We start from the raw sequence: 12,044 nt of genomic DNA on the forward strand, positions 1-12,044 counted from the left end.
TTTTGGCATTCAGGTTTCTGGGGGGGCAGTTGCCTCTCACTTTGCCTGGTCTGAGTCTCACCAGAGAGCATGAGAGAGCCAAACCGGCCCTCCAAAAGGAAAAACGGAAGCCCCTCCAAAGGATAGGGAGTCCCCCTTTTTGAACCACGCATCTCACATGGAGCAAACGTCTTTTCTGCTGCTCTGGAGAGGAAGACCCGAACATCGAATTCAAATGACAAGGAAGGAGATTCAAGCAAAATATTAGGAAGGACTTTCTGGTGCTAAGAACCATTTAACAGTGGAATGGATGTTGACTGGCCATCTGTCAGGAGCTGCTTAGCTCCTGGGTTTGGACTAGATGACTCTAGGGGCCCCTGCCTACCTACCCTTCTATGATTCCCTTGCAGTCTCCCATTCATGCAAACCACAACCAGACACAATCGAGTGACCCCCTGCCCCTCCCCGCAAACTGAGCTGCCCCCGAACTGAGTCAAGTCTACCCTGAGAGAGAATGCCCAGGAACACAGTGATGGTCCAATAACATTCGCAGATCAGTTCCTGGTGCAAGTAAATGTGTGACTCTTTTGCTCCGAGGCTGGATTTGCTGTCATCACAGATATCGTAACCTGAGGCATCTTGCTTCTTGCATAGGTGTCGCACCCTGTGGGTGAGGCACAAAGAGGCTCTGTGCGTTTGCACACAGAGGCGCCCGCACACCCTAGCAGTTCTGAACGTGGTCCAGGTACTTTGCGATGCTTTCTAGACACTTGTGGAGTCGGTCCAAGGTCACCACGGCTGTTGTGTACGGGGAGACGGTCATCAGCTCTGTGAGGTTGCCCAGGTTGTCGGCCGCAGAAGGTCTGCGGAGCAGGCAGCCCAGGTGGGAGCTCAGCATCTGAAGGAGGCTGCGGAGGTTCTCCACGTCGTTGGAGATTTGCACCACGGGGGCCTCCAGAGGCAGGCTGGAGAGGACCTGGTGGAAGATCTGCAGGGTCTCGTCGATGGCCTCCAGGCTTTCTGCCGGCAGCTGCCCAGGGATGAAATCAAACCCGTTGATCTTCAGGTTCACTGGAGGAAACTGCAACAGGAAGAGGGAAATCACAGGCGGTTAAGCCAAGCTCTGCTGCAGATGACAGCAAGGCTTAAAGGTATAGGTAAAGGGACCCCTGACCATTAGGTCCACTCATGGCCGACTCTGGGGTTGCAGCGCTCATCTCACTTTACTGGCCGAGGGAGCCGGTGTACAGCTTCTGGGTCATGTGGCCAGCAGGACTAAGCCGCTTCTGGCGAACCAGAGCAGCGCACGGAAACGCCGTTTACCTTCCCGCCGGAGTGGTACCTATTTATCTACTTGCACTTTGATGTGCTTTTGAACTGCTAGGTTGGCTGGGACTGAGCAACGGGAGCTCACCCTGTCATGGGGATTTGAACCGCCAACCTTCTGATCCGCAGGTCCTAGGCTCTGTGGTTTAGACCACAGTGCCACCCGCATCCCTGGGTGGAAGGAAAATGGAAGGAAGGAGGAAGGGCTGCTTTCCCAAAGCAAGAGTGTCACCCAGTGTGTTGCTGCTCACACCACTCTGGAGCACATGAGACAGGCGCATGCCTTGAACACTTGTACCACAGAATGCCAAACAGACACCCATCCTCTCTTGGAAGCTGCCCAGAGTGGCTGGAGCAATCCAGTCAGATGGGCGGGGTACAAGAAATTGTTGTTGTTATTATTGTGGCAGGCTTGGCAGGGAGGGTTGAAATGTTTACCGCAGAGAAGTCCTGGCCCATGACCTAAATAAACTCTCAAAGCACCTGCATATTATTCTCCTGTACAACCCTGAAAATTAGTACAGCTCCAAGGCTTCAATTGGTCTTAATTTGGCCTAGTTATTGCATGTTTCAGATGCCTAAGAACCACGGGTGTTCTGCTGAGCATATTCCCAGGTGAGCATGCACAAGGGATGGGTTCCAAAGAGCTGCCATTAGGCCTCTTTGCAACTTTTTGGCATTTGCCGCTTGCAGGGGGAGAATTATGTAACACCCACCTGCACTTATTGTGCAGTAGTATTTGCAGAAAATAGCTTCTACGGTGTACCCGACCTCAGTGAACCTACCACAGGAAAGGTGTGTGCTGGTTGCTAGGGAGAAAGGAAAGGGGAAGGGGGATGAGAAGACTAGAAAACAAGGTGGGAGGGAGGGAGGGAGGGAACTAAAGGGGAAGGGGAAAACACTATTTCTTTAGGACCCCAGGAAATCCTATTGGCTGGTTTCCAAACAACTCACTCATCAGTCACAGTTCTGACTTCACTCATTGGCTAAAACACAACGACAGGAGCAGCTAGGCTGGCTCTTTTCACAGAAACCACCCAGAAGGCTGCCTGCACATTTTGTTGTGTAACTTCCTTCTAGGAAGCCTAGTTCTTTTTGAATGAAACTCAGCCCCCAATCCCTTTGAAGGCCTGGGCCCTGGTACAATTGCTCCAGTACAATCCATCCATGCTTCCCACTCTGATAGCCCGTTGCCGCAGACAGGCACTGAGGAGGGGGCATTCTGGGCTGTCTGGTTTGCGTGCCATGATACTGAGTATGCCGTCTGCCTGGGTGGCTAGTACGAATGCAGGAGAAGCCTGGCTTGCTATCATCAGCTTGGAGGAGAGCAGAGGGTCCTGCAGACTGCAATGAGCTCCAGGAAGACACAATCAGACCCTGAATGGCCATGATTCTTTTGTGGGGCTGGACTAGATGACCCCTGGGGGACCCTTCCAGCTCTACAATCCAATGCTTCTATGAGTAGGTGGGAAGGAGGGGACGGAGCCTGTTCTTGCCCCACCTCTTACCTGGTGCTCCTGGATCCTGGCCATGATGGTCTTGGTGAGGCTTTTAGTGTCAGCTACGACCTTGTCAATTTTCACAGGCCGGCCGTGGAAGAGGGGCAGCCAGACCCATAGCAAACCACACAAGGAGATGTTGGGGCAGCGCATCTTCTCCTTCAGCCTGTGCAGATAAAGAGGAAAACCAGTTAGGGGAGCTCCTCTGGGTTTCCTGAAGAAGGGGTGTCCGTCCTCACAGGGAACGTGGGTAGAGAGAGAGATGGTTTTCTTCCTGTCTTGTAACACCAGAAGCCAAAAGTCAGAAGATTCAGGACAGAGAAAAGAAAGGACTTCTTCATGCAGCGCAGAGTTGAACTGTGGAACTCCCTCCCACAGGAGGAAATAAAGGTAACCTAATTAGATGGCTTTAAAAGAGGAGGAGACACGGAGGAGGAGAGGGCTTCTGATGGCTTGCCCTCCACGGTCATAGGCACCGAGGCTTCTGAATCCCCAAAAGGACTCTTGTGCTCGGATCCTGCTTCTGGGATCCCCTGGCCAGACTCTCTCCCTGTCTGACTTTGGACCAGATGCTGTGATTCCTGCATTGCAGGAGGAGCCTTTGAGGTCTCTTCCAACTCTACAACTCTTCCATTCCACTATGTCTCACTCTTCCTAAACTTGGAAAGAGACTAACCTTTGCTTTAGGAACAAATGCGCAGGTGAACAACCTCATAGGGTTGTTGTTGGGAGATAAAAGATGGGGCGAGGGTGTGTGTGTGTGTATGCATGACACTCCCTGAAGGAAAACCAAGTGAAAAACAAAATGGGCAGAACTGAACATCACCATGGGCCTGAAAGATGTCCTTTTTCTTACTATCTTGCATGTTAACCTTTCCCCTGGAAAGACTCCTTTGGCTTCCTCTGCTCATCACATTGCTGGTAAAGGTGCTGAGTGTGCTGAGCTGGTCAAACCTCTGGAGTGAGTGACTCCCCCCCCCCCCCAGTGGGGGTCTTCCTTCCCTAACTCCTCTCACCTACCCGGAAGGGCTCTTAGCAAAGTCCACTTGGGCAGGAGAAGTCTGCCAAAGCAGCTGGTGTTAGAGGCTCTTGAGAATCAATTTCCTTATACACCCCCCTCCTCCTTACAGCGTGCAAAAAGTAATGCGAGCACAAACTTAATGAACAGAGCAAATTAAAATTAGAGCGAAGCAAATGAGTGTCATCGTAAAACAACAGAGGGAGATGATCTGTACCTGAAAGTTCAGGCCGGCTGGTGAGAGGAGTGATGGGGCTCACCTGGGCCCCAAAACGTAAGTTGTGAAATTTCGCAGCAGGGGGAGATTTCCGGCCCTTGCACACCGGCCCATTTCTCAAAACCAAAGACCCTCAATCTACAAAGCCTCTGTAAGTAGCTACCTTTCTGGGTGTTCACTAAGCCAACAGAAAACACATCGCAATCCATTGTAGTTGCTACTTCTTGGGGGAGAAAATCCAACAGTACAGTTTTGTGCTGTGTGGAAAAAAAGTACCGTATTTTTCACTCTATAAGACGCACCAGACCACAAGACGCACCTAGTTTTTGGAGGAGGAAAACAAGAAAAAAAATATTCTGAATCTCAGAAGCTAGAACAGCAAGAGAGATTGCTGTGCAGAAAAAGCAATGATCCCTCTTGCTGTTCTGGCTTCTGGGATAGCCACGCAGCCTGCATTCGCTCCATAAGACGCACACACATTTCCCCTTACTTTTTAGAAGGGAAAAAGTGAGTCCTATAGAGCAAAAAATACGGTATTTCCTCTCCCTCTAGGTTGTGTCCAATGCTGGCCCTACTCAGAGTAGGGCCACTGATGCTATTGGACATGGCTAACGTTGGTTCACTGACTTCATCGGGTCTGCCCAGGGCCGGATTTAGCTTTGATGAGGTTCTAAGCTTTGTCAACAACAAATTGTCGCTGTTTTTTGTGTTGAATATATGCTATAGGGTAATTGATGGACCTCATAGGTATCTGAAGCCATTTGCACATGTTGCCATGCAACCAGTCCATGCAGAATGTAGGCACCCTATATATAGAAAGGAGCAAACCAGGGATATTTGAGGGAGCAGGCTAGCAGGCGGGGTCCATGACTTACATCAGAGGAGCCTGCACAATTCAAAACACTGTTGCTGGATGTAGGTTTTATTTTATCGTTGTTTATCTTATATTTTTGAAATATACATCCAGTTTTTTCCCTTTAATTTTTTTTGGGGGGGGGCAAGAGAGGGGGGCCCTAATCTATAGCTTGTTTAGCTTATACGTACTGGGTCTACAGCCCTCAATATTTCAACATCCAGCTTCCTGGATGGCCCTGCAGAGTTATACGCCGCCTTTTCCTCCATGGAGCTGAAGGTGGCATAGCATCACAGAATCACAGAATTGGAAGGGACCCCAAGGGTCATTCAGTCCAACCCTCTGCAATGCAGCTGTCCTGTACGGAGATCAAAGCTGCAACCTTGGCGTTCTCAGCACCACGCTCTAACCAACTGGGCTCTCCAGGCTGGCTCACACAGTTCTCTCCCCACACAACAACCCTGTGAGGAAGCTTAGGCTGAGAGGCATTGCGACTGACCCAAAGTCAGTGGGCCAAGTGGGGATGATTCGAACCCTGGTCTCCCAGGCCCCAGTCTGACACTCTCCTTAACCACGACACCACTGGCTGCCTGAATGGCTCTCCTGAGTTCTGGCCTTGCGAGGGGTGAGGGAAGACTCCTCCAGGAAGCGTCTTCCAAGCTGCCTGGCATGAGGCGTGGTGCCCAGCAGCTGCCACACCAAGGGCACCGGCGCATCTGCCTCCCCCGCTAAAGTTCCCACTGACGGTGTTTACCACGGCAAGATCCCGGCCGCATCCCAATGTTTCTGGAGTTTCACTTCAAAACATCTCAAGGAAGGAGGACTCCGTGCACCAGGTGGGAAGGAGATTAAGGCAGCCCAGCAAATCCGCAGGGCCCGTTGGGCATGTGTGTTTCCTGAGAATCTCAAGCAGCGCCGTTGACAGTTTTGGCAACATCTGGCTGTCAGTGGCAAGCAGGAACAGAGTCTGCCTGCCTGCCTTCCCAGGGCCGAGGCCCGTGGCCATCCAGCTGCACTGCACCCCACACACATGGGTGTTACATAAATCCGACCGCCGTGATAACAGAGCGGTAAACACGACGCTGAAATGAGGAATCCGGGGCCAGCAGCACAGCGAAGTGGAGGCTTCTCTGAACTCAGGACACTAAGGGACAACTTGTTGGCATCGGAGGCTGACATGAATAGGTGGCTTTGATGCTTGCTGTTTCTCTCAAAAGGGGGTGTGGCTCAGCAGCAGAGCCCAGGGCCCCCTGGCAGAATCCTAGAATTGTAGACTTGGAAGGGACCCCAAGGGTCATCCAGTCCAACCCGCTGCAATGCAGGAATAGGCAGCTGTTCCCTGCAGTGGCTGAGATTTCTGCATTGTGTGTGGGTGGGTGGACTACATGACCTTTGGTGTCCCTTCCAACTCTACGATTCTAGAATTCCACGAGCCTAAGAAAGCGAAGCAATGCTAGGCCTGTGCTTGGAGCACTGCAGAGAAGCCCAGAGTCCAAGGATCTCCAAGGATCCCTCTTACCTGAGCAGAAGGCTGCCCAAACCCCTGGCCTGCAAAGTTGGGTCACAATTTGGGTTCTGCCCCTTCACTGCCACCTGACGCTGCCCACTGCCCAGCCTGGCATTTGGGGCTGACCAGGCTGCCCCCTGGCCTGTTTCATTTGCCAGAGCCTGGAAGTGGGACCTCGGAGCCAGAAGATCAGATGAGGAACGGAGGAAGCGGCTGTCCTACGCTAGAGGCAGAGCACTGGGGTCAGTCTAGTTCTAGCCCCCAGGATTTCAGGTGGGGAAACTCCCCCAGCCTTGCCCATGGAGACTGTGCCAGCGACCTTTCTGTGCCATTGTGAGGAAAGGAGCGTGGACTAGATGGGCCTGATCCTGCCAGGCTCTTTGGGGATTCTTTGGTTGAGGTTCCGCATTGGAGGGGGTTGGTCTAGATGGCCTTTGGGGTCCTCTGTCATTCAATGACTCTTCTTATTTTCTACATACACAGCAGTGCACTGAGCCACTGACCTTCCCCAAATGACTGGGGGGCCATTTTCTAGGAGAGCAGAGCCAGACCCCCCCAAAAAATTCTCATGCCCCAGTCCAGAGGCTCCACACCCCACGTTGCTCACTCTTCCCCATCCAGGCCCAGTTTGTCTAGAAGAGCAGTTCTCAGAGCCCCAGGGAGAAATCTGGGCTCTTGCTTGGCTTCATCCTGCTCCAATTTCCCAGAATCAGAGCTTGGCGGGGTACTTAGCTCCTCCGCAGCCTCGGATGGAGGATGGGGGGGGCATCTAAGCCTGTGGAAAACCCCTGGGGCTCCCCTCCTGCCTTTTCAGACTGACCTCCCCCCCGCTCCCTACTCTTTACTTCACAACCAGGAGATCCCGAGGCTCACACTTGTCCGGCAGCACCGCGAGGCCGGCTAAGCACAGGCGCTCTGCACATGCTCTCTCGGAGTCTTTCCTCCGGCCCCGCCGCCTCCCTCCCTCCGAGGCAGCTGACCTGCCTTTCCCATTTCGCAAAAGCGAGCGAAGCGGGAGGGAGTTGGTCCTCTCCCCGCACCTCCTTCCCAGAACCGGTCCAGCCCGGCCTCCCGGGGTGAAGCGAGGCGAAGCGAAGCCGGGGTCAGTCCGGGGCGGCAGTGCGGACGCCCCCTCGGCCCCGGAAAGCCCTCCGAGTCCCCACCCCAGCACACCTCGTCCTGCCCTCCTCCGCTCCTCAACCGGTCAGTCCCCCTGGCGAGGCAGCGAATGGGAGATGGAGACGGGAGGGGATCCGGGGAGATCTCGCCCTCCCCAGCGGCCCCGGGTCTCTCCCCCCCCCACTCCAGCCGCCCAATTTGCAGGGCTGGCCTTCGGAAGAGGTGCCGGGCCGGGCGGAAACAATCCACCTCGCCCTTGGGAACTGAGGGAAGCAGCAGTCAGGAAAAAGCCGGAGCTAGACGCACGTGGAGGAAAAGGCCGGCTGAGCTCCTCGGCCTTTTCTCCCAGAGGGATGGGGATCTGTGGGGAGAGAAGGAAGAGGTACGGGTACCCCACCGGCTAGGCGGCTTTCCTCTAGTCTGGAAGCCTCAACGCCTAACCTGCGCCGACGCGCTCTGTAGCAAAGGATGTCTGCATGCGCTCAGAGGAACTCTGGGGCGCCCAGCGCCGCGCGAGCAGACAGCTTGGCTCCAGGAGTCCTGACAGTCCAAAGCGGATCGATAAGGAAAGGTCACCCCTGGAGCAAGCTCCCCATCACCCCTGCGCTCTCCCTCGATATTCAGGCACCTTCCCCCCGCCTCGGCTCACCTCTCTCGCGCTGCCTCCGCCGGCCGTCTGAGGCTCCATCGCCGCCGCGACACTTTTATAAGGCGCGCAGGGTTGCACAACTCGCCCGGCCGCGGCCCGGCCCCTCCCTGCCCGGCCCGGGGCGGGGGAGGCGGCGCGGGCGGGCGGGCGGGCGCGGGAGGCGGGGACCCCGCGGCGCCGCAAAACCCCCTGCCGCCGCTACCCCGGGAGCCCCGAGCGCTGCCCCGGAGGGAGGGGAGTGGGGCAAGGCTTTTTGGGAAAAGGAGCCGCCCAAATGTATTAGAGAAAAGGGGTCAAAAGGGGACGTCCAGGTAGGAACTGACGCCTCCCGCAACCAAACACGTTTATTTCCTCGCCTTTTTCTAAGAAAATACTCAGGAAAGAAAAAATCATCAGAAAGAGGAAATAGGGGAAATGTATTTTTGCATGTCCCCACTAACCCCTGGAAAAAATAAAAATATTTTAGCTTAATTAATGGTTACTGAATTTGTGTTTGCTGAACTTCAGGGGTCGGGGCAGTGCGCGCTGGTCGTGGGGTGGGGGAGAGACATTCTGTCCAGATTTTTTGGGGATCCCCCGCACCCGGTTTTGAATTCAGTCCAGAGTGAAATCCGGCGCTCGCTCCAAAGCCGCTCCGGTTCCACGCCTCGCTCCACTTCGGGGCTGTTCTGGTGATCTCTATAAATGATTTTTTTAAGGGAAAAATACCAGCAACAATATTTATCACAAGGAAAGGGGTCGAAAATGAAATCGCCGGCTTCCAATGGGCAAGTCTGGGGTGCGGCGCCGCTGCGGGCGCAAAACGGTTCAGAAAAGGCAGCCGGTAGAGCGGCTCCGCTGAGAGGGAAGGGGGCAGCTGGGGGGGGACGACTTTTTAGTACAGAGAAAAAGCGAGGAAGAGGCGACGTGATAGGAGGGTATAAAAGGAGAAAGTAGAGAGAAAGAGAGAGAAAAGTTTTGCTCGCGTAAAAATTGCTCTCTCGCGAAACGGAAGGTCGGGAGATTCAGCAGCGCAGAGTTAACCCACGGAACTCCCTCCCGCAGGAAGATGGGATGCCCACCAACCTGGGCGGCTTTAGAAGAGCGGCCATAACTGGGGGGGGGGCTTCCTTCTCCCTCTTCGTGAGGCCAGATGCTGAGGAGGTGCGGGAGGAGAAGGTCCGGAGCCGGCGCGCCCTGTGGCGGAGCTGCGTGGGGACCCGGGATTCGACCCGATCCACCGCCGCTGGTCTCCTCCTGTGCTGTCCTCGCTGGATTTCACTCGGTGCTTGAGTTGTTGTTCTGGTGCCATCGAGGCTGACAACCTCAACTCATTTATCTCGTCCAGAGGAAAACCGTAACTCGATGCTTTATATTGTTTCACAATTAAAATTATTAATGACGACGAATGATTTATTATTAATAATTAACGTTGTCCATTATTATTAACGATATTTATCCGCTGCCCGACCACCGGCGTTCTCTGAGCCATCTACAAATGCAAAATACAGCATAAAACCGAATTAGCCAACGCTTTGAGAATTCGTTTTGGCTTTCTATATACATGCATATATAAAAATTATATATCAAAAACAAATTCGAAACTCCAAGCTCCGCCCCAAAAGACAGAAAGTTTTTAAGACTCCAGCTCGAATGGCGACCCCGAATTCGTAGCGCGCGCCGCGGGGCCATCCTACTCTCGGTAGAAACCCGCAAATTTTGGGTGGGTGGAGAAACGGGGTCCGGGAAATCCCCTCCTCGGCCATTCCGTGTCAACAGTATTATTTTAGAAACTTTTACAGCATTCTTTTCGGATTTGCTGATTCGGACTCGGTCCCTTTTTGTAAACGTTCCCTTGCGCCCTTGAAAAAAAATCTTTATAAACCCCCAATCGGGGGCGATAATTTTGGCGAAACGAAATGTGAACGAAGACCCTCCCACAAAGTTAAAACAAGGGAGAATTTAACACCAGGAACAAAAGTGACTTTTTGCTTTAAACGAAGCTGCGCTTAATTTCGCTGGTGCATTTTCAAATATATGCCAGGCAGGAAGCTTCGAGTTTCCACGGTCGTCCTTTGCAGAGACTCCGCCTGGAGGAATCGCCCCCCGCCCCGCCCCACGTCGAAATGAGAGCGAGGGTCTTCCCCCTTCACCCCCTGCCCAACGCTGGATTTTATTGCGAGGCTAGGAAATATAAGCGCGTGTTCTTGGGGAGGTTTCCAGTGGTCTAAAGGATATTGCGCTCACTGGAAGGACAGATCGTGAAGCTGAGGCTCCAAGACTTTGGCCACCTCATGAGAAGAGAAGACTCCCTGGAGAAGACCCTGATGTTGGGAAAGATGGAAGGCACAAGGAGAAGGGGACGACAGAGGACGAGATGGTTGGACAGTGTTCTCGAAGCTACCAGCATGAGTTTGACCAAACTGCGGGAGGCAGTGGAAGGCAGGAGTGCCTGGCGTGCTCTGGTCCAGGGGGTCACGACTAAACGACTAAACAACAACAACAAAGGATATTGCAGAGTTGGAAAATGTTCAGAAAAGGTGATCGAAGGGGTCATCTAGGAAGAAATATAGCAGCGTTTGGGATTTTTTAAGTCCGGAGAAAAAGCGAGTAAAAGGCGACAGGTCAGAAGTACCGTATATAAAATTATACCTGGCCTGGATAAAGTGGAGAGAGAAATGTTTTTTCTTCCTGTTTCATAACCCCAGAACTCGTGGGCATTCAAACGAAGCTGAATGTGGGGGAAATCAGGGCAGACAGAAGAAAGTCCTTCTTCACGCAGCTCAGAGATGAACTACGGAACTCCCCTCCACAGGAGCCAATAATGGCACCGAACTTGGATGGCTTTTTATGTTAGCCGCTCTGAGCCCGGCCTCGGCCGGGGAGGGCGGGATACAAATAAAAATTCATTATTATTTCTTCTTCTTATTTTTAAAAGACCAATTCTGGAGGAAGTTGACTCCTAGACGCGGGGGGTCTTGCACTCGGATCCTGGACTAGATGGTTCAAGTGGCCTGATCCGGCATGCTCTTCTTAGGTTCTTCTGCCCCCACACCTTGCCCCTGGATCCCCCCCTCCCCTGCCCACGGCCGTGTTATCTTTATATTCCCATTCTGCAGATGGATAACTGAGACTGGATCGCGGGAAGGAGGAGCGCAGGGGGACTTTCTCCGAGGTGGGGCTGGAATCTGGGCCCCTCAGAACCGCGCTCTATACAACCTGGAAAAACGGACAATGCACGTACTTTTGGTAAGCAAAGAAAATTAACAACAACCACAACCGCACTCTAGCTGTCACGAAGCAGTGCTCAGGTTCCGATCGGCAGAATCGGGATTTTGCGTCCCTTTGAAATGTCACATTTGAGGCAGAGCTTAGAGAACGCCAAGCCTCTCCGGGAAATGCGTGAGCCAGGAAACTCTGCCTCTTGGGGAGACATCGGAAGGTGGCGCACTCCCTTCCCTTGGGTAGGTGGCTAATCTGTCAGGGATCCTTGAGCTGCGACCCCCGGGGGTTGGACTAGATGACCCCGGGGGTCCCCTTCCAGCTCTACAGTTCTATGATACTGTGCCTGCATGACACGCGAAGGCTCCTCATCCCTACGGAGCGAGCGCACCTTTGCGCCGCCGAGCCGCTCCCTGGCGGCCCTTGGAAACGGGGCATGGAATCGTAGAAGCGCAGAATTGTGGAGCTGGAAGAGGGACCCCAAGGGACATCTAGTCCAACCCCCTGCCGTGCAGGGCAGGTGCTCTGCCGGGGGGCTGCGGAGCCTCCCCCATCACTGGGGGTTGGGGAGGTTAAAGTCCTCGACCCCGAAGCGGCCACGAACTGGAATGGCGCGCGCGCCTGAGAAGGAGATCAGGCTTCGCCAACTCTTGGTTCGAACTCTTGGTTCGGAGTT

At 53.7% G+C, this 12,044-nt stretch overlaps 1 protein-coding gene across 1 annotated transcript; it reads right to left on the minus strand.

Annotated features, from left to right (window-relative positions):
• Positions 1-662: 662 nt before the first annotated feature.
• Positions 663-8,184, minus strand: LEP (leptin). Its single transcript, XM_081928813.1, has 3 exons — positions 8,168-8,184; positions 2,814-2,970; positions 663-1,060 (listed from the first exon to the last, which is right to left on the minus strand). Exons 2-3 carry the CDS (start codon positions 2,955-2,957, stop codon positions 701-703), a joined length of 504 nt encoding a protein of 167 aa, XP_081784939.1. The 5' UTR covers positions 2,958-2,970; positions 8,168-8,184; the 3' UTR covers positions 663-700.
• Between the last annotated feature and the right edge of the window lie 3,860 nt (positions 8,185-12,044).

Source organism: Podarcis melisellensis (assembly GCF_964234715.1).
Source record: "Podarcis melisellensis genome assembly, chromosome: 10".
Taxonomy (NCBI): Eukaryota; Metazoa; Chordata; class Lepidosauria; order Squamata; family Lacertidae; genus Podarcis; species Podarcis melisellensis.